Source organism: Prunus avium, chromosome 6 (assembly GCF_965620075.1).
Source record: "Prunus avium chromosome 6, drPruAviu1.hap1.1, whole genome shotgun sequence".
Classification (NCBI taxonomy): Eukaryota; Viridiplantae; Streptophyta; class Magnoliopsida; order Rosales; family Rosaceae; genus Prunus; species Prunus avium.
In genome coordinates, this window is record NC_142289.1 from 10,354,093 (window position 1) to 10,372,255 (window position 18,163).

The 18,163-nt window shown below is 35.4% G+C and overlaps 2 protein-coding genes across 5 annotated transcripts; both read right to left on the reverse strand.

Moving 5' to 3' along the window:
* Positions 1–298: 298 nt before the first annotated feature.
* LOC110744687 (putative sphingolipid transporter spinster homolog 2) lies at positions 299–8,172 on the reverse strand. Of its 4 annotated transcripts, none has more exons than XM_088254315.1 (17): positions 7,873–8,172; positions 7,545–7,676; positions 7,147–7,248; positions 6,935–7,039; positions 6,738–6,813; positions 6,529–6,603; positions 5,420–5,522; positions 5,249–5,314; positions 4,547–4,604; positions 3,821–3,918; positions 3,481–3,557; positions 2,922–3,035; positions 2,705–2,824; positions 2,158–2,286; positions 1,198–1,276; positions 915–1,088; positions 299–730 (listed from the first exon to the last, which is right to left on the reverse strand). In XM_088254315.1, exons 1-16 carry the CDS (start codon positions 8,022–8,024, stop codon positions 955–957), a joined length of 1,620 nt encoding a protein of 539 aa, XP_088110441.1. In that variant the 5' UTR covers positions 8,025–8,172; the 3' UTR covers positions 299–730; positions 915–954. The 4 variants fall into 4 exon arrangements, with proteins under 4 accessions (XP_088110441.1, XP_088110440.1, XP_088110439.1 ...); XM_088254314.1 differs by having other exon boundaries at positions 299–796; XM_088254313.1 differs by having other exon boundaries at positions 299–1,088.
* Positions 8,173–9,139: 967 nt separating this feature from the next.
* Positions 9,140–17,741, reverse strand: LOC110763883 (UDP-Glycosyltransferase superfamily protein). The gene is made up of 19 exons (XM_088255393.1): positions 17,539–17,741; positions 17,422–17,446; positions 17,261–17,330; positions 17,009–17,143; positions 16,197–16,401; positions 15,727–15,861; positions 14,869–14,973; positions 14,227–14,325; positions 13,610–13,739; positions 12,801–12,851; positions 12,608–12,718; positions 11,828–11,937; positions 11,567–11,735; positions 10,921–11,007; positions 10,619–10,687; positions 10,111–10,224; positions 9,914–9,975; positions 9,706–9,802; positions 9,140–9,594 (listed from the first exon to the last, which is right to left on the reverse strand). Exons 1-19 carry the CDS (start codon positions 17,655–17,657, stop codon positions 9,475–9,477), a joined length of 2,013 nt encoding a protein of 670 aa, XP_088111519.1. The 5' UTR covers positions 17,658–17,741; the 3' UTR covers positions 9,140–9,474.
* Between the last annotated feature and the right edge of the window lie 422 nt (positions 17,742–18,163).

Below are 18,163 nucleotides of genomic sequence, written 5' to 3' on the forward strand. Positions count from 1 at the left end.
TAAGCAATCCTAAACAGGGGCATTGATACCCCTCTTGTTAAAAGAAAAGTGTGTATGCGTCTGCAAAAGTCACTCCTTTCTTTGCACAAATAGAGCCCTCAAGTTCCACAGAAAGGTTGTCATGCATGAGTGGCTACGTCTTTCTTTGTTTATGTATTCGAAATACAGAGACCCACAGAAGATGTGGTAGATGGGATTTGAAATGTATAGAACAAGATTACAAGGCAGTCTTAATCTGCTACATACAAATGATGTCCTAGGAATTTGTTCATCTCACTTGTTTGTTACAGGATGAATGTAGGAAAGAAAAACAATCTTTCATAAACATCAATGCTTCTGTTTTTCTATTGAAATGCTAGAAAACAGCAAATATTTACATCATTGTTGAACACTGTACAGTGGAATGTGCATCTCAAACAACATACACATATATATCCTGAATTTGAAACTCTGTAATGCTCCTGCTTGTTTAGTTTCACTGTACATTTCTTTTTCTCACAACTCACTAGCAATCCAACAAATCTAACTGTGGACAGCAATTTGATTTAGAAGAGTAACATAATAACTTCAGGCAGACAATTTGACAGAGAGGGCTCAATGTGGAAACAGCAAAACGACAGAAACAGTATTACAACTCCCACCTTGAAAGTTCTAGAGACGAATTTTGGTTTTTTTCTTGTTGTTTGGTTTGTAGAGGTTCTGTCATCATACCATCCTCCAGACATTGGGGCTATAAAAGTCATAGTGAATTGGGACAGGAGGTTAATTGCTCAACTGATCAAATTACTGTCCAGCTCTACAATTTACCAACCAAAAAAATTTTCGTGGAAAACTAGGAACACTAATTACACATTTTACCACCTTACATGGTAAAAAAAACATGCAAAAAAAAAAAGGGATCAAATTGGCATTACCTTCGAGAAGCAAAAGCAACTTGAATACACTAAAGTAAACTTATGCTTCACCATAGTCTTGGGCTCCCTCAATTGTGTTCTCTTCAAACAATGGCTTTTTGGTGGCTCTATCAACTGTGGAGACTTCTTCCTTACCATCTTCATTAAACTTGTCTGAATTGCTAATGAAGATCCCTGAAAATGTAATACAAGCTTATTAACATCACCACTATTTAGAAAGATTCTCGCTCACGTAATAATACCAGTTTGAACAAGTTATTATAACTAATTGTCCTTCACTAACCTATGAACCATATTCCTGATGCAAAAAACAGAACAGACGTCACAACAAGAGTTGTTACCCTCCAATTGTTAACATGGTCCTGCATATGAAAAGGACAAAATCCAAAATAGGAAAAAGGAACAAGGTAAGGATGCTAAACCGTCAAGACTTTATATGAAAATTCACCCCAAGGCCGAACAGTGGAGGAACCATAAGTGAACTTTATAACAACTAACATAAAAGAATGATATTACACAGTAGACAAAAACCAATTAGATGATGTAGTTATTCTTGTTATTAAGTGACAACAAGAGGTATGTTTGAAGATGGAAACCATGCGATCTTGCAACATAAATAGCTGCCATTCCTTTTCAGTCTAGAAAAGATAATGTTGAAACAATAGAGTTAGACACAACAAACCCTCCACCCTCATTTGTTAAAACAAATGAGGGGCCCAATTAACTTTATCATCCCCTCTCCATGAAACTGCATTTAAGTCATACTATGTGATTTTAAATTGGTACAGATATTCTTCTCTAAGTGAACAAACAAGCCTCGTTTTCTAAATCTGCTCATCTTTAGCTTCATAAATTCATTTACTATATTTCGATAAAAAAAAATCATTAACTATATGATCTCAATATAATTTTGCTCTAGCATGCACAAGCCGAATCACAAAGTTCACTTTCAGCATCCACACTTCTATTCATGTACCACGATGAAGTTGCAGCACTTTTCTGCCCATTCATTCCAATTTATTGGAATATTCATTTATGTCATATGAGCTATTTTGTTAGAAACCCCAACAGTAACTTCTTTATTATACTGATAATCAATGTCATTCTCTTGCTGCCAGTATAATGTCTGGAGACTGCTTTTCCAAATACCAACAGTATAGTAGAAATTATCATATCAACTAAATATTAGCAGTAATCTCCACTTCCTCAAAATATGATACAGAAGAGAACTTTGAAGGCACACCTGGAGGATTCCAGCAAGAGGTGAGGAAGGAACATCACCAAAGATGTGGATTGAAACAGTTGAGACAGCCATAGACAATGGCCTAAGACTTGGTTTCACGCATCGCAGAGACACATAATTAACCGGAGCCTGCCAAGGAAAAGTGATTAGCAGGCCAAAGAATATATCAATTAATCAGGCAGATTTCATACTATGCAGCAAAAGTATCCAAAAAGGTAATATCAAATTGTAATAGTATGTTATATTAATTATGTATCAGAGAGCACCAATCATCATATCTGCCGAGACCAACTACATATGTCTACGTATGAGTGGGTTTGCATGCCTGCTGGTGCTAATGTACATACTCAAAAGGTAAATTATGGCGTAATGCATACATGCTCATGAGGATTAAAAAAAAGGCAAAATTTCAATTACAAGATCATAGTCATCAGCTACAAATCCACTCCTTATTTTTTTAAGCAGACTATTACACATGAAAGTTTAGCAAGCACAGCACGCAATGAAACCACCAACTTTCAACCCAACTCGTAGAATGTAAGATTACCTGTGTGGCAAACACAAGTAGCTCCCCCATTGAGAAAAGAACTACAAAAAAATACAAGCTCCTTACACAGAAGGCACTGAAGCAAAAGATTGCACCTAGAATTGTTGCTCCAGAGAGAAGCTGTGGAAGAAGCAAAGGGTTTCAACAGTACATTCTGATAAATCTTATTAAAGGCGGCATTTTGGTGTCATACCCCCAGGTCACAAGCAGAACTCACCTTAAAAGCATTATTAATTGTGGCATTCACTGAATCAAGGATGAGCCCTCCAGCTAACGTCCCCAGAATTCCACAAACAATTGTAATACCACCAAACAACAAATCTGGATTACTCTGTCAAAAGTTCCAATGAAGGAGAATACTGTCAGAGTAGTTAAGAATATTTTTTTTATTCAAGAATTTTTAGAATATTATTTTCTTTATGTTAGACTATAGTATTATAATCTGTATTATAATATAACTAGTAAACACATTGCTAAGGTGAAGGGCTGATCACATAAGCATAACCTATTCGGCTATTTTTAATCTCCCTTTCTCTTCTACTTATTCTTCTCTCTATTCACTCTCTAATCCTGCAATACACAATTTAACTATCAATGAGCCAAAGTAAAAGATCACCAATATACCAAAATGCTTGATACTGAAGGTCAAAATTTCAGTTTCCTTATAACAAGTTACGATGACTTGCATTGAAGAAAAGGTAAATGTGTAACCAAACAAAAGGGAAACATTACAAATAAATAAAATAAAATAAAAAAGAATAAGCAAAGAGCTATACCATACGATAAATGCTATAACCAGCCTTTGGCCCCCAGTATGAGTAGGCTCCAATGACAAAGTTGTATGACACATAACCTGCCAGTCAATTATATTGTGAACGAAATAATTATAAAAACACCTGTAAATATAATAAATAGTAACCTTAGTAAGCATTCCATGAGAAATTTCTCCAATTAAATTAGTAAGGCAATAAGATTGCAAAAACTAACACAGATAGATATGTGAAAACATAATCAAGATCAATAAGACGTAAGGATCATTGAATTGATATTTCATTTATTTACATTCAGATAAAGATCTGAAAAACTTGAACAGACAACTAGAGATTAAGGAAATACCTAAAATATTAACAACATAAACTTTATCACGCAAAAGTTCTTTCATATCTTTTGAGAATCTTGAGAGTTGGTTCAAAGATTTGGATGCAGGGCTTGACCTGAAATACACAGAAGGAAGAACAATCTAACAATATTAGAAAAATCATTTAAGGATGTTAGATGTGTACTACAGAAGGAAGAACAATCTAACACTATTGATTCTATCAAGCTGAAATTTTGAAAAGTTCAAATTTTTTATTTTGGGTTGATTAGGGGGCTAATGCTAAAAAGATACACAACAGCAGACTACAAACGAACCAAGCAAGGTCCAACGACATCAGCCAAAAGGAAAAAGAGAACAATGCTCTTGTCACATCTTCCTAATGTGCCCATATCTGAAATTGCAAAGGCATTTAAAATGCAAGTACACCTGGTAATGTTCAGCAAGTTTTCCCAGTTGAAATAGAACAGATTGTTAACACTTCTGTGGTGGGCTAATAATAGAAAAACATATGATAGTTTATGATGGTGTAAGATCAAGTGACTTACACCCAAGTTGTTATTTTCTTTTACATTTAATTCCTTTCTTGCCCATTAAACTATTATTACATACACAACTTGTGTGCGTGTTTCTCTTTTTAAAACCATTGGGAATTTAATATTTCTCATTAGTTAGGAAGAACAGTGCAGATAAACAGGTAACCAGGGAAAAAGCTCATGAAAAAGATGGATGCAATCACAACTTGCCTAGAAGCTTTATCAGAGGAAACTATCACGCAACTCTTTATGTTTGAGTCATCTGAACCTGCGGTTAGAAGCTTATCAGAATTTCACAAAATAAACTATTTAAAAAACATACAGAGTTGGAGAACAAATAAGATTTTGAAAATTTTCAAAGAATCGGCAAGCACTGGATGAAAATCTAAAATTCACAGTATGTCATTACACATAAGTATAAACAGAATTATGCAACCTTAGAATGGGAACATTAGAAAAGAGGTTGTACTCTGTAAAGCTGGCATAAGGTTTTATTGTTAAGTTGAGTTTCTGTATAACAGTACCACAACAGAAATGCCCCAATACTACCATTGATAGTCATTACATTAACCATCTTAGATCCATCCAAAGTTCCTGTCTTATACAGTTGCATTTTAGGAAAAGCTACAATGTAGCTGATTATATAAATCCAACATTAATATTGAAGCTGATTCTGTTGCTCACAAATACATAGCATAGATATTGCGCAGTATCCTACAAAGGGATTTGCATCCTACACGGCCATATAGGTAAACTTTTATAAATCACCCTAAACTACTAGTAAATGACAACACAGTAGCTGTTCTTGACCCACTATGAAGGCCACTCTTGAACTAAAAGATAAACAGTATGATATTTTCTTTTTCAAAAATGTAAATCGACTTTGCAGAACAATAATAGAACATGAAATACCTTCAATTAAAGGACTAGTTGTTTCATTAGGTTCCAAAAACTTTCTTGATTCAACAGGAGCAAAACCTAAAGTTACCAGTTGCGTTAAAGGTTAAAAAAATTGAGAACATAAGCTTCTTTATCTCAGATGATGCATCATAGATTCACAACAAAACAGACAAAAAAATGCACCTTTCAACTGCAATGGATTCATCGCAAAAGCCAAGACAGCAAATGGAAGCATACAAAATGCCTCTCCCCAGAATGCATATCGCCAACTGAAATTGTCTCCCACCTAAACATTGAGCCAAAGCAAAACATCATTATGCTGAGATATCTCCCACAATATAAAATCACCACAATACACAAGGATGCTACCAATAGAGAAATAAAATTACCTTAACTGATAAAAAATGATAGTACACCAAAACAAGCTCACTGTATTAGCTTCTAAATTATGGTTACAATAAAATTTGTAAAAGCACCAACACCACTAATAAATACACTGGTAAAAGACCATTTCTGAAATAATACTTGCTAAGTTAAAAATAAAATTAGGTTTATATATGAACAGCAATTCAGAAACTACTCCATGCAGGATAACTTCCACAAGATATATTTGGTTTGTATGGTAGACTGAACGCTTTTCCATGCCCATAGCCAAGAACACATTTTGAAATTTCACAAATTGCAGTGAAAATCAGTTGCCTTTACATGGCACTCAGAAGTGTGAACTAGCCATTATCTTAGTACAAGGAAAGAAACCTCAAGTTAAAACACAGGGATAACTCAAGTTAAAATACAGGGATACATGGAAATTTCAGGAGTGAAGGGACTTCAAGAGCAGAAATTATTGCATGGCATTTCTTGCAAGGAACAACATAAGTTACCCGATTTTTTTCATTGGTTTTGTACATTGGGAGGAAGAGAGAGTAAAGGAGAGGCCAGCAGTCCTCTAGATGTGTAAACAGACGTCCATATAATTACAAACCATAGAATATTAAACTGATTTCATCATCGATGTCATGGATAACCAACGTTATTATGTGAGGTGATTGGACCAAGTGCTTTTGATCAAAGAATGCTCGCCCTTGAGCAACATTCATAACAGTCGACTCTTTCAAAAAGGTTATAAAGGCAAATGAAATTGCTACTATGAAGGTAAACTGACAAACTGACATCGGTTTTCAAAAAATATGTTTGCAAATTGCACCTGTATCTAAAAACTGATGAAAACTCAACCAACAGACTTTATATATTTGATGAAAAAAAAATATAGCTTTCCAAATGTAAAAACTTACAAATCCTCCATAAACATAGCCCACAGCAATTCCAGTTGGTATACACATGTAAAACATTGCAAGCCATGCTGTTTTCTGGACCCAAAGTTAACAAATATTCAGCATAATTATGAAAATAATCGAGAAGATATATTAAGTTTTGCCTTCCTGGGAAACATTAAATTTTCTGATCATAAAAAATAATAGAGAGGGGATAAACAGGACCAAACCTGGGGTGCAGGAGCATGGTCATCAATGAACGGCGCTGCAAGACTTATGAAAGATGCCTCACCAACTCCAACCAGCCTAGAATGGTAAAGCCCAATTATTAACTCACAATTGAGTACAGAAGATGATAATAGTGAAGACAACAGAACGAAGACAAAATTCTAAAAGTGGAGAATACCAGAAAGATTGTTACACTCACATACGACATATTGCAATGGTCCAAAAATCAATTGAACTACCACACCCGGCTGTGGCAAATGTCCAAACAGATAATCCAACTCCAATCAGCCTAAAAGGATTGTGGCTGCAAAGGCAACAATGCATATGAACTTATAAATCAAATCGGGCAGAGATTATCACAATTGAAGTGATGACCAAGTTGGTAACTCATGCATTACTGCAAGTGTTCACCTCTTTGCCAAGGACGCAAAGATGGGTGACGCCATAAGAAGACCAACCATAAATGCAGATGAAAGAACACCATCTTGAAAATTGCTCAATTTAAAATCTCCCCTGTAAGAAAATACTATCGTAAGCCAAATACAGCCGATAAATGTGAGGAATTGTGACTGTCTGTCAATTACAGCCAATAAATGTGAAAGCATATGCAATTAGATAACTACCAGCATGAACCCTAAAAAATTCATGGGTCTTAAACACCGATCATAAATGAATTTAGCTTCTTGATAAATAAATACTATATAATTGCATATCACACACCATAGGCACCAGATACACGGTAGCATGCAAGATCAATATTAAACCAATTAAGGCCCCAAAACTCATAAAACAATCATTAAAATTCTTACTGAATTCCGCTACCCGCGCTGCAAATTCCGCTATCATCACAAATCCCAATACTACCATTGACACCATTGCTCGCTATTGCTCCTCGATCGACATAATTTATCATGTTAATTGTACAGAGCATTACGAGCAACCTGTAAAGAAAATATTCAATCACATTTCACGAGCAACATGTTGTTACATTTAAATTCAGCATGAAATTTCAAAACTTTACTAGCTGAATTGCATTTTTTAGGCCCAAGTGCCTACCCAGATCAACAAAATGAAGAAACCCCGAGAAATTTGAATTGAAATTGCCTTTTGAGGGAAATTGAGTTGGAAAGTTTTTACCTTTTGGGGGAGAACCATGATGGGTTTGGAGCTGAGACTGAGATTGGGCTCGTCGTCATCTGTGGGTTGAAGGGGTTGGACGATTGGGTTGGCTTTGCAGGTGGTTGGTGTTGTTGTTGTTGTTGTTGTTGTTGTTGTTCTGATTGCGCCATGCTGACATGAAATATCTCATCAGAGAGGAGAAGGACAGAGAGAGAGCTTACTTGTTCTTGATTGTTACGCAAGCAAAAGACCAGACCCTCTGCCTCTGTCTGGCCCCTCTCTCTGCCCGTCTCTTCTCTCTAAAGGAGGATTTTCCTTTTTCCTTTGCGTTTTACTCTTTTGCTTTTACCATTTATTTTTGGCATAAATGTCAAAATGGTCCATGCGTTTTACCCATTCGGCTAATTTAGTCACTGTTTTTTCAATTTGGTTAATTTAGCACATGTATTTACATCTGTTAGCCAATATAGGACAACCTGTCAAATAAACGTTAAAATAAACATGAAAATAGCACGCGAGTGAGCATAAAAGTATTTTAACACAAACCAAAACCCTCGAGACTCTATTTCTTGGCACCAATGACAACTGCCGTAGTCTGGGTTCATGAAGATGGCAAGAAGACGGATCAAATCTGATAAAGGCTCAATCAACCCAGGTGAGTATTTTGGAGTTTGGACCCTCTGCTTGTTTTGCTTTAGTGTAAAGTTCGTTTCAGCGACTCGTTGTTGGTACACATGTCTTGGAAATCTCTTTAACCAAAGAAAAAAGGACGAAGCATGTACCTTCTAGCGATAAAAGTAATGGACACTCCCCTTCACATGCTTTGCCTTCAAGAATTTCTCTACATATACCACGTGTAGAGTTTAATGTTCAAATATTAATGGCATATAATGTGGATGAATTTGATTCACCACGTCATCATCTCACGAGATGCGTTAGATGCACACAACAATTTCTCTACATATACCACTTTCTTCGTTTTTCTTTTATATATTTCTAAGTTATATATATTAATTCTCATTTTACTTTCTCTAGTTCATTGAAATTTTTTTCGTCTCAGTTGCATACATAAAATTGATTTTCCTATAGCTTTCATACCTACCGTTAGTCTTTGCATTAACAAGTACTTGGTTCCACTGACTCGAAAAGAACCGACTTAAAATTTCCCAAAAATAAACAACACTTGAAAGTTTTCAACCAAAAAAAAAATGGAAATCTAGACTCGCCCAAACAGCTGTCGACAGATGCAGTAGTACCAATTCCCACTAACTAATTTAGTAAACAGTAACAAAAAGAAAACTAATTTATTAAACTGCACTAGAGGTTATAGAGATGTAAAACAAGCCCCTTTCAACTTATTCTGTGCTAAAATTAGCTTATTACACAAAAAATGTGGTGGCTTCTTTTAACTCTTATAACAGAGCATTTCACCCCACACTAATGACAAGGTTGGCCTAACGGATCTATTGTTAGATCCATGTAGTCTTAGTAAATCAATAGATACAGAAACTGAACTTTTGCAAATACCTATTCGGTTTAGAAACTGTACATCTCTACAACCTACATACAGCAATACGCATGTGCTGTATACACATATTTACATGCACTTTTACAAAAGCTTCACAAATTATTTATGGCTGTATAAGCAGAAGCATGGATGTCACAGCACTCAGCATCCCATGAGAAGTCCATTTCCATGGCATCCATTATCTTTCTCTTCCACTTCAACGGGTTGTTTCTCTTCACATAGACAGGAGAACAGATTTAAAGAACATTAGCACCTTTTTAGTAATTTCCTATAAGTGGAGAAGAGAATCTGAAAATTTAATGAGCTTGTAAAGAATTACATACAATTTCATCCAGGGCTTGGCTTATAGACATATTTCCAAAAGTAGAGCTAATAAAACGTGAGAAGTTAGTGGTCTCATAGTCGTGTTCCACAAAGTTCCTGTTAGAAGAAATCGCCAACAGAGACATATATAAATATACTTTAATTGAAAGAATGGTACAAGCAAAAGCATCTCCAATGATAGTTCTCATGTGGAAGAAGAAACATTACCTGAACCCATCATCATTGGAGTTTACTGCAATTGGAGCGGCCCCATACTTTAAAGCCTTTAGCTACATAAAGGAGTACATGGACATCAGACAAAGAAAACTACTTCCTTGTACCACTTCCCAGGAAAATGATAAAGAATTACAATTAAAAGTAAAAAGAAAACAAGCAGGGAAACAAAACAAAAAGAGAGAACTAACTGGAACTTGGAGGACAGGATCATGAAAAGATTGGCATAAGATAATATCAGATCCAGCGAATATCAAATGTGATTGCTTTTCATCATGTCCATCTATGAATCGAACATTTTTATCCTGCACCCATACGGTAACACAAAACATATATGATAAGTTGCATAGGTTGAGGTAATGTGAGAATGATGATAAATAAAAAAATTTGTTCTCTCACTTTTTTTTCCCTTACGAATTGCATTTTGTTTTGCCAGAGATATTTTTTAAGAAAGATTCCCCATTGGATAAATAACGACCTAAAGGGTTATACTTACAAAAATTATATTAAAAAAAAGGAGCCTCATACTTATATAACTATGGATTGCATTTGGCTTGAACATAATGGGGTCTGCTGAAACTTGTCTTAAGACGGAAAAGATCAAAACAAAAAAGCAAGATTCTATAATGCTTTGCCACAAATGTGACTACTAACACAATGTCAAGGAACTCAATTAACAAGAGGCTAAGCAATCTGTACCTTCAGTGGTTCATGCACCAATCCCAGCTTGTTTACAATTGATATTTTGCTAATCCCTTTAATGATGAACTGTAGGAAGACACTTAACAATCACGTCCAGGAGATATAATCAGGAAGAACAAGAAACTTACAGAGCAGATGCTATAGAGCCCTCACAACCAAGCACATTAACCATTACTTCTTTTCCAATTCATTTTGAAATTACCCTTGGCATATCCACTGGTAAGGGCATTTAGCAAGTCCCAGCCACTGAGCCATACATTTTTCTGATGAGAAAAGTAAAAAAGGGGGGAAGTAACTACCTGCACATCAATCCTCCTAGCTTTCAGAAATACTGCCCTCAGGTTCTCCAGATCAACATCTGATACTTCAGAAAAGATGCATCCGACCTGATAAACATTTTTCATAATTTGTTGACTCTCCATTAAAAATCAGGAAGCAAGTGTAAAACCATGCATAGCAATTAAGTAAAAGAAAGATAAAACGAAAATAAAGTTTAGTTATTAAGAAGACAAGGCTTCCCAGAAAAAGAAGTCCCAGACCCTAGATTAATTTCGAAAATTAAGGTTAACTCGTAAGTCGTAACCAAAATTTGGAAATACAAGAAGGGGTTACAAATCAAATATGATGCGATTGGAACTCTGAAGACATCCAATTCTCAAATAAGTTACTCCTCCCCAAATAAATAGATTCACAAGACATCCAATACTACCGGACATGACTTTTCCAAATCCAAATATTATATAATCTTCATAACAATTAACAATCAACATAAAAGAACACAAGATGAAAAAGGGCATAGATCTTATCTATGAATTCCAGTTTTGTCATTGTTTTCACCCACATAACAACTTGGTTACCTAAGCAACGAAACATCGTGTAACACACCAAGTGCAAGTTACCAAAAACCTAAGTGTTCAGTGCTCATAAACCCAGGTGCGCACATACAAGAATAGGAGAAGCATGCTCAGATAACCCAAGGTGCTGCTGCAATGCAGCTTTGCAGACTGCTTTCCCTTTCATATCCTTCACACTATACTGTTGGGGAAGAAAGTTGTCTGTAGACGGATCCCAAGTGGAGTTGTCAAATCCACAAGGAGCAATAACCACTTTGTTTCTGCAAGCAAATTAAAACAGAAGGTAAAAATGCTTTCAGCACAAGAAACCTAAAAAGAAAAATCTGCAAGAATGTTTGATTGATCTACTTACTTGTGAATGTTTAAGGTATGATCCAACCCATGACTCGGACTATGAATAACCCTGCCTTTTGAACGTATGGATGACATAATGACAACTTTATTGGAGTAAACAACTCCACCCTGCAAATTTATAGAAAATAAAGCTTTGAGGTATGGTGGACATGTAAAGGAAACTAGAGCTTCCAATAAGGGACTTCGAAGTGCAGGTAATAATATTGAATAACAAATGAACAGGGTTGCGAAACCAGGACATCATGTCAATCTTTTTCTTTTTTTTGGGTTTCTCCACGCTTCTATGGAAGCAGAAATTTCTGGGAATACAATGCAAAAGCAAAACACAAAAGAATTATAGCTCGTGGGTTGTGAGCTGTTCAACAATAATAAGAACTTATTAACTTAGCCTTTATTCACAATTGTACAAAATAAATCACATCATAACCAAGGAAATATCCATCCAGTTGTCTGTTAAACAATAGATCATTCATAATGTCACTAGATCAAAGCTGGTAATACATTCTTATTTCAAGTCAAATTTGGGAAGGGAAACAATTCTCAATCCCATATTGTTGCATTGTCAAAATTGGAAAAAAAAAAAAAAAAAAAAGGCAGAAAGTGTATCTCACACATTCCATTTAAGGAAAAGTAGTGCCTTTAGTTTCACAAGACTATAGATGCTGCAACTGAAAAATATCTATCCAACTGTATATATCATGCCTCAGTTCCATTGTGTCTAGGCCTGTCATATCACAAAACATTATCAAGAGAAGAGAGAATTGGCTATGGTATATACCTTCAAAACATTAACCAGATGTGCCTTGGTAGTATCTTGCAAACGATCAGGACGGTGAAGTCTAGCAGGATCAAGTCCACATAACGCTAGTTTCTCCGGATGCTCAAGACACTGAAGTATTGAAACACAGAGCTTAATAAATTGGATCCATGGGAGTATGTAAAGTAAGAAAGGAAAACATACAGCTACTTGCCTGTGAATTGAGGTCGTGGCATGTCAATAGAACTCTTGTACCTTCAAGTCCCTATATACATGAGCAAAAACAATCACACAGTGGAAATGGTTTCAAACCAAAAATAAATAAATAAATGTTCTTCTCTTCCCTGCAAGAACCAGAAGTGGGTGAGAAATAAAAAGAGATGCAATATGTGTTAAACATATTGCCTGTCCCATGTGATGGAAAACTAAAGTAGCCGGTGCCATCAGTGGTGTGATGGAAATGTATGGTATTTAGCTCGGGTCTTCCATGTTGTCCAAATAAAGTCTTGCCTTTCTACATCCTTTACTAATTTCTTTAAGCAAGGTGCCAGTTGTTCAATACAGAACAGATATGTTACTATGTAAGCAAGCTGTTAGATTCATACCATCTTTCCAACCACAACATGTTTTCCAAAATTCACTCTCAGAGACTTTGGCCACGATTTATATCCATAGAGTTAAGATGCTTCCTTGTCCGATAATTATTAAGTAGCTGAACTAAGTCACTAGTTAAGTACAAGCATCTCAACCCTTGAATTAAATATGGACGGCTGAGATACATGATGGGTTGTGTGCACTTAGCTACTTATTAGATCACTGCTATACAGACAAACACACATTGTAAAATTTGTATATACATATATTATTCCAAGTTGCATTAATGCTCATCAAAATAAGTTAATTACTCATAACTTTATTATGTGAAATGAAACAGAAAGGTCAATACTGAAGGGTTTGGTAGTAAAACAGAACTACTGCATGCCAATTTAAAAATATTTAGAAAAGGCAGTTCCAAAGCTGTACCTGTTTAACAATAATATCCCAGAAAAGTGGCCCAATAATAGCAGTCTCCCAGTTGTGGATATGTATCACATCAGGTTGCTTTCCAGATTTTACAATATAATCCAATGACGCACGGGAGAAATAGGTAAACCTGAATGCATCAAATATACCATCATAGAAGAATTGGTGACGGCAAAGTTAGATACTATATTAGAATTAATGTCCTAACTTTATAGATGCAATTAAAAAATTTAGACTTTCACTTGTATAAAGAGAGTCACGTACCCATGTGAATTTAAGTTCTTTGACGGTTCAAAAAGGCCATAGTTACAGTACTCAATTTTAGTTTTATATGAGCATTTCAGTTCAAAATAACCCACTTTAAGTTCGGATATCTTTATTACTTGAAGTTTAAGAAAAGGCTGGTCTTATGAATCTGTTCTTTAAATAAAGTTTCCTCCTCTAAGAATCTCTCCACATAAGGAAATTGTTAATCTGACCTCTGTGGTTCATACTTCAAGCTAAGTTTCATACTCAAATTTTGAACTTTTAAAAACCAGAAGGCATGCATGACATCAAAAGACAACCCAAAGAAAAACCACAGCGGTAAAGAATATGAGTGAAAAAATTCTACTGACCTTTCAAAGTCATCTGAATAGCCATATACCCTCTCACGGTTGAAAAAGGATGAGTAGTATAGTGGTTGAATTAAAGTAACTCCAATACCATAGACAACACTGTATAATGAGTAGATAAAGTAAGAAAAATACAGAATTTTCAACAAATAGACTATAACAACGCAGATCCTTATGCAATAAAAGAGCTAATCAGAAGTTAACAATTGAGTTCATTGGATCTACATACACGCGCACACAGATATTCAAGACCTGTGCACAGTCGCAGTCAATCAATGTAGGACTCGTATATCATAATTATCCACCTTTTATCCTACCATCCTCACCAAGCGAGGGTTCAATCACAAAATCAAAAACTTAGCCATGATAGGCTCATGATCAGCCCTACCATTGCCAGTCCATGGGAAGTATTAATGAGCCTGGTCAGCTCTGACATCATATGTTAGAACTCAATTCATAAGCCAAACAGGTTAGCCAAATGTTGACAGTTGTATTCCTTGAACCCAAGAGCTTCTCAATGCAAGATGTGGGACTTATCACATAGGCACCGAGCAAAATGTAGTTTCCAGATCATTTCTTAATTGCCAAAATGGATTCGCAAAAGCAAACATAAATGTAGCATACAAAGAAACAACTCAAGCTTACCCAGTCCAAATTCTGTTGCCATGCAACTGACCATTAAAATATGAATAACACTCTGCCTCAATTTCCTGTAGCCCTTGAACTTCATCTAAATCCAAGCTTGAATACCTAATTACAAGGTAAATTCATCAAGGAGATAGAAATTTTCAAGTTTTCCAGAAATGTTTGATTAAAAAGATTATAGGAACTCATATACAAAATAAAGTCCTTCCTATCATATAATGATGCTCTCTTGTGTACCAAAAGACATTCTTCAAATTTTCTTTCATAGAAACCAGACATTTTGATCCTTCTTTCTTTGCTCAACAAGTAAAGTGATAAAAAAGAAAAAAAGTCCTGCACCATCAAAAGTCCTAAAAAGTCTGTATGATTGCAGAATATGAAAATGTAATTTCAAGGAAGAAAAAAAATTCACATTTGTCATATTCTGCAATTCTACAAACTACCTATTTCCATGACCTCACAATCTAATGAAATGTGCGACAAGTATAGAGTGTCAGATCCCATCAGAAACAGACCTAAGTGAACATACAGGGTGTAACTATCTCTTCCATCAGCATTACTATATCTCACCCGGCTTCCTCTGTCTCCTTAGGTCATAAGAAATGCAGTAGGTAATGAAACTAGGCAAGAGCTGCCTAGGAGGTTTCCTGGGCTACACTAGAAATGTTATAGTCGTAGTGTTAATCTTCTCTTCTAGTTATCATCTTATGATCATCCACCTATACTCATTGGAGCATTATTTGTCCTAGCGTTCTCTAAAATATAAAATGCTATTTAGATCTCTCATCAATCAAATCCATTGGTAAGCACTCTGAGCAAAATAAATAAATAAAATTACAAAGGAGGTCCCATAATTACTTTGGAAGTATCACCTCCACCAAATGCCCCTTCCTTTGTAGTGCACAAGACAAACCTGTCACATATGAAGCCAAAGATCCAACAGAGACCAGTGGTGCCATTTCCGTGCATACATGTACAATGTGAAATCCATTCCTGAATTTTGAAAAAAAGAATAAATACAAAATAACATCCTTGTTGGAAACTTGGAAAAGGTAAAGGAGCGCCAAAAAAGAACAAAGAGAAATACAACAAAAGCATGGATGTAATAATTACAAAGGTGGTACAATTCATGATTTTAGAAAAGATACACAACTGAGCATTTCCCAATTAATCCCGAAAACCCCGATCAGGAAGTGATAAAGAAAAGCATAACATAACATGATTCAGTAAATCCATACTTTTACACAATAACATAGTTTGTTACATTATTTTACAAGTGTTCCAAATAAAAAGAAAAGTCGTTTGTCAAATCTGGTTACCACTTTTACCTTGGGTTTCTCTCAGAGAAATGACGGAGTTCTGCTAAAATCTCAGCATCACTCTTCTGCAGGGTGTCGTTAAATACTTCAGCTACGCTAACTTTGTGATCCATGACCAGCCTTCTCAAATTAGATGCCTCTGCAGTGGTAACCATTCCCATGAGGACCATTGAGTCTATCCGAAGGAGTATCTCCCAAAACATTGATAGCCTATCTGGTTTACAGGACATCAATAAAAAGACATTATTAAACTTTAACCTTCATGAACTCTAGACTTGTTTCTTCTGCAAAGAATATGATCATAGAACATTGTCCTTCTATCTTTCCTACTCAAGTAAAAATACGAAGATATCATTGCAAAATGGTACATAAGCCTGCCCAAATTACACTTTTGGTTTCTGTAGTTTATGCTCAATCGCACATTGATTCTTATAATTCCAGTTTCAATAAATGTACATTTATAGTTTTTTAATTTTTTAAATGCGTTCCAACTTTACATTCTGTCAAATTGGTTAATGAAGATTTTCAAAAAAAAAAAAAGCAAATGTACCTTCAGCATGACCCAACTTCACATTTTAGCCAATTTGAATTTTCTGCCTTGATAAATCAGAACAAAAATTCAGATCTTCCATCAACCAATATGACAGAAACGTAAATTTAGAACATAATGCGAAGGTTACCAAATTAAGAAGGCAAATTCGTTAAAATTACAACTACAGGTACTAAAGTGAAATCAGGCCTACGATAGGAACCAAAAGTATAATTTTGGGCCTTCCAAATAAGAAAGGGGTATAAATCAAGTGAGTAAGGGCTGAAGGTACCTTGAGGTTTTGCAACAGCAGTCTGCTTTTCCAGCTCCAATTGCTCTATCCTATCAACCAACAGTTGTTTCTCTATGTTGATTTTGTTAAGATCTTCTACCGCCTTAAGACGATGTTGGTTCAAGTGTAGAATATCTGGATGTCATTTTCAAAGAATGAAAGAAAAAACCCAAAACTATATTAGAAATTTAGAAATGAAAACACATAAAAAGGCACAAATTAGATGAATTGCATTGAGGACTTTGGACTTACTCTTCTGAGCTTCTCTGAAGAGTCGCCAAATTTCGGACTGTTTCGGTTCCTCAGCATTGGATGACTTGCACTTTGCGTAATGCAGACAACAAAATCATCAGCAGCACAAAAACTAAGGACTTTAAACACAACCATTGAAAAGACTAATTCGTAGTACCTACCTCCTGAGGCTGAGAGCTTTGTAAGCTGAAATTGATGTAGTTTAGAGTCAATTATATCAAAGTGATTGAGACAAATGAAGTAGAAAAATCAAACTCACAAAAAATTAAAAAGCTCACTTCACTTCTGAGGAAGAGGATGAGGACCCATTAATGGTGGAGCAGCAAACAACTGGAATCCGAGGTTTTGGGTGGGGTGGTTGCCAAGGGACGATCACACTACTCATCAGCGCCTTCATTCTTCTAACCTCTTTGAGCGTTTGTTTTGAGAATTTGAGGAAAGAGAACTTTTTGTAATGTAGTAATTTTGACTTAATTAGCTTTGAAATTGAGAAGAAAATATATTTAAGTATTGCATACCGCTATCTCAACGTAACTGTCTAACTGTACGCTTCTTTTATATTTTTAGCTTTCTTCTTATTTTTTATTTATTAATGAGATTTTTTATTTAAACCCCGCACTTCTCTTTGTTCACCCCAATATTTAAATCATTAAGCTGTAAGTTTTATTATTGTATGACATTATTCCATGTAAGGTGAACCTTTTTAAGCGTCAAATTGTTCTGGATCCACTTTGTTTTAGATGCTCTCAACAGCCTGAAACTGTTATACATGCTCTTTGGTTTTGTCGATTGTCAAGGGAGGTTTGGCAGCATTCGCCTATTCATGACTTGACTATTCCCCTACAGGTTGGTACTTTTAAGGAGTTATACCAATATATTACCTCAGTTTTGACTAATGACGAG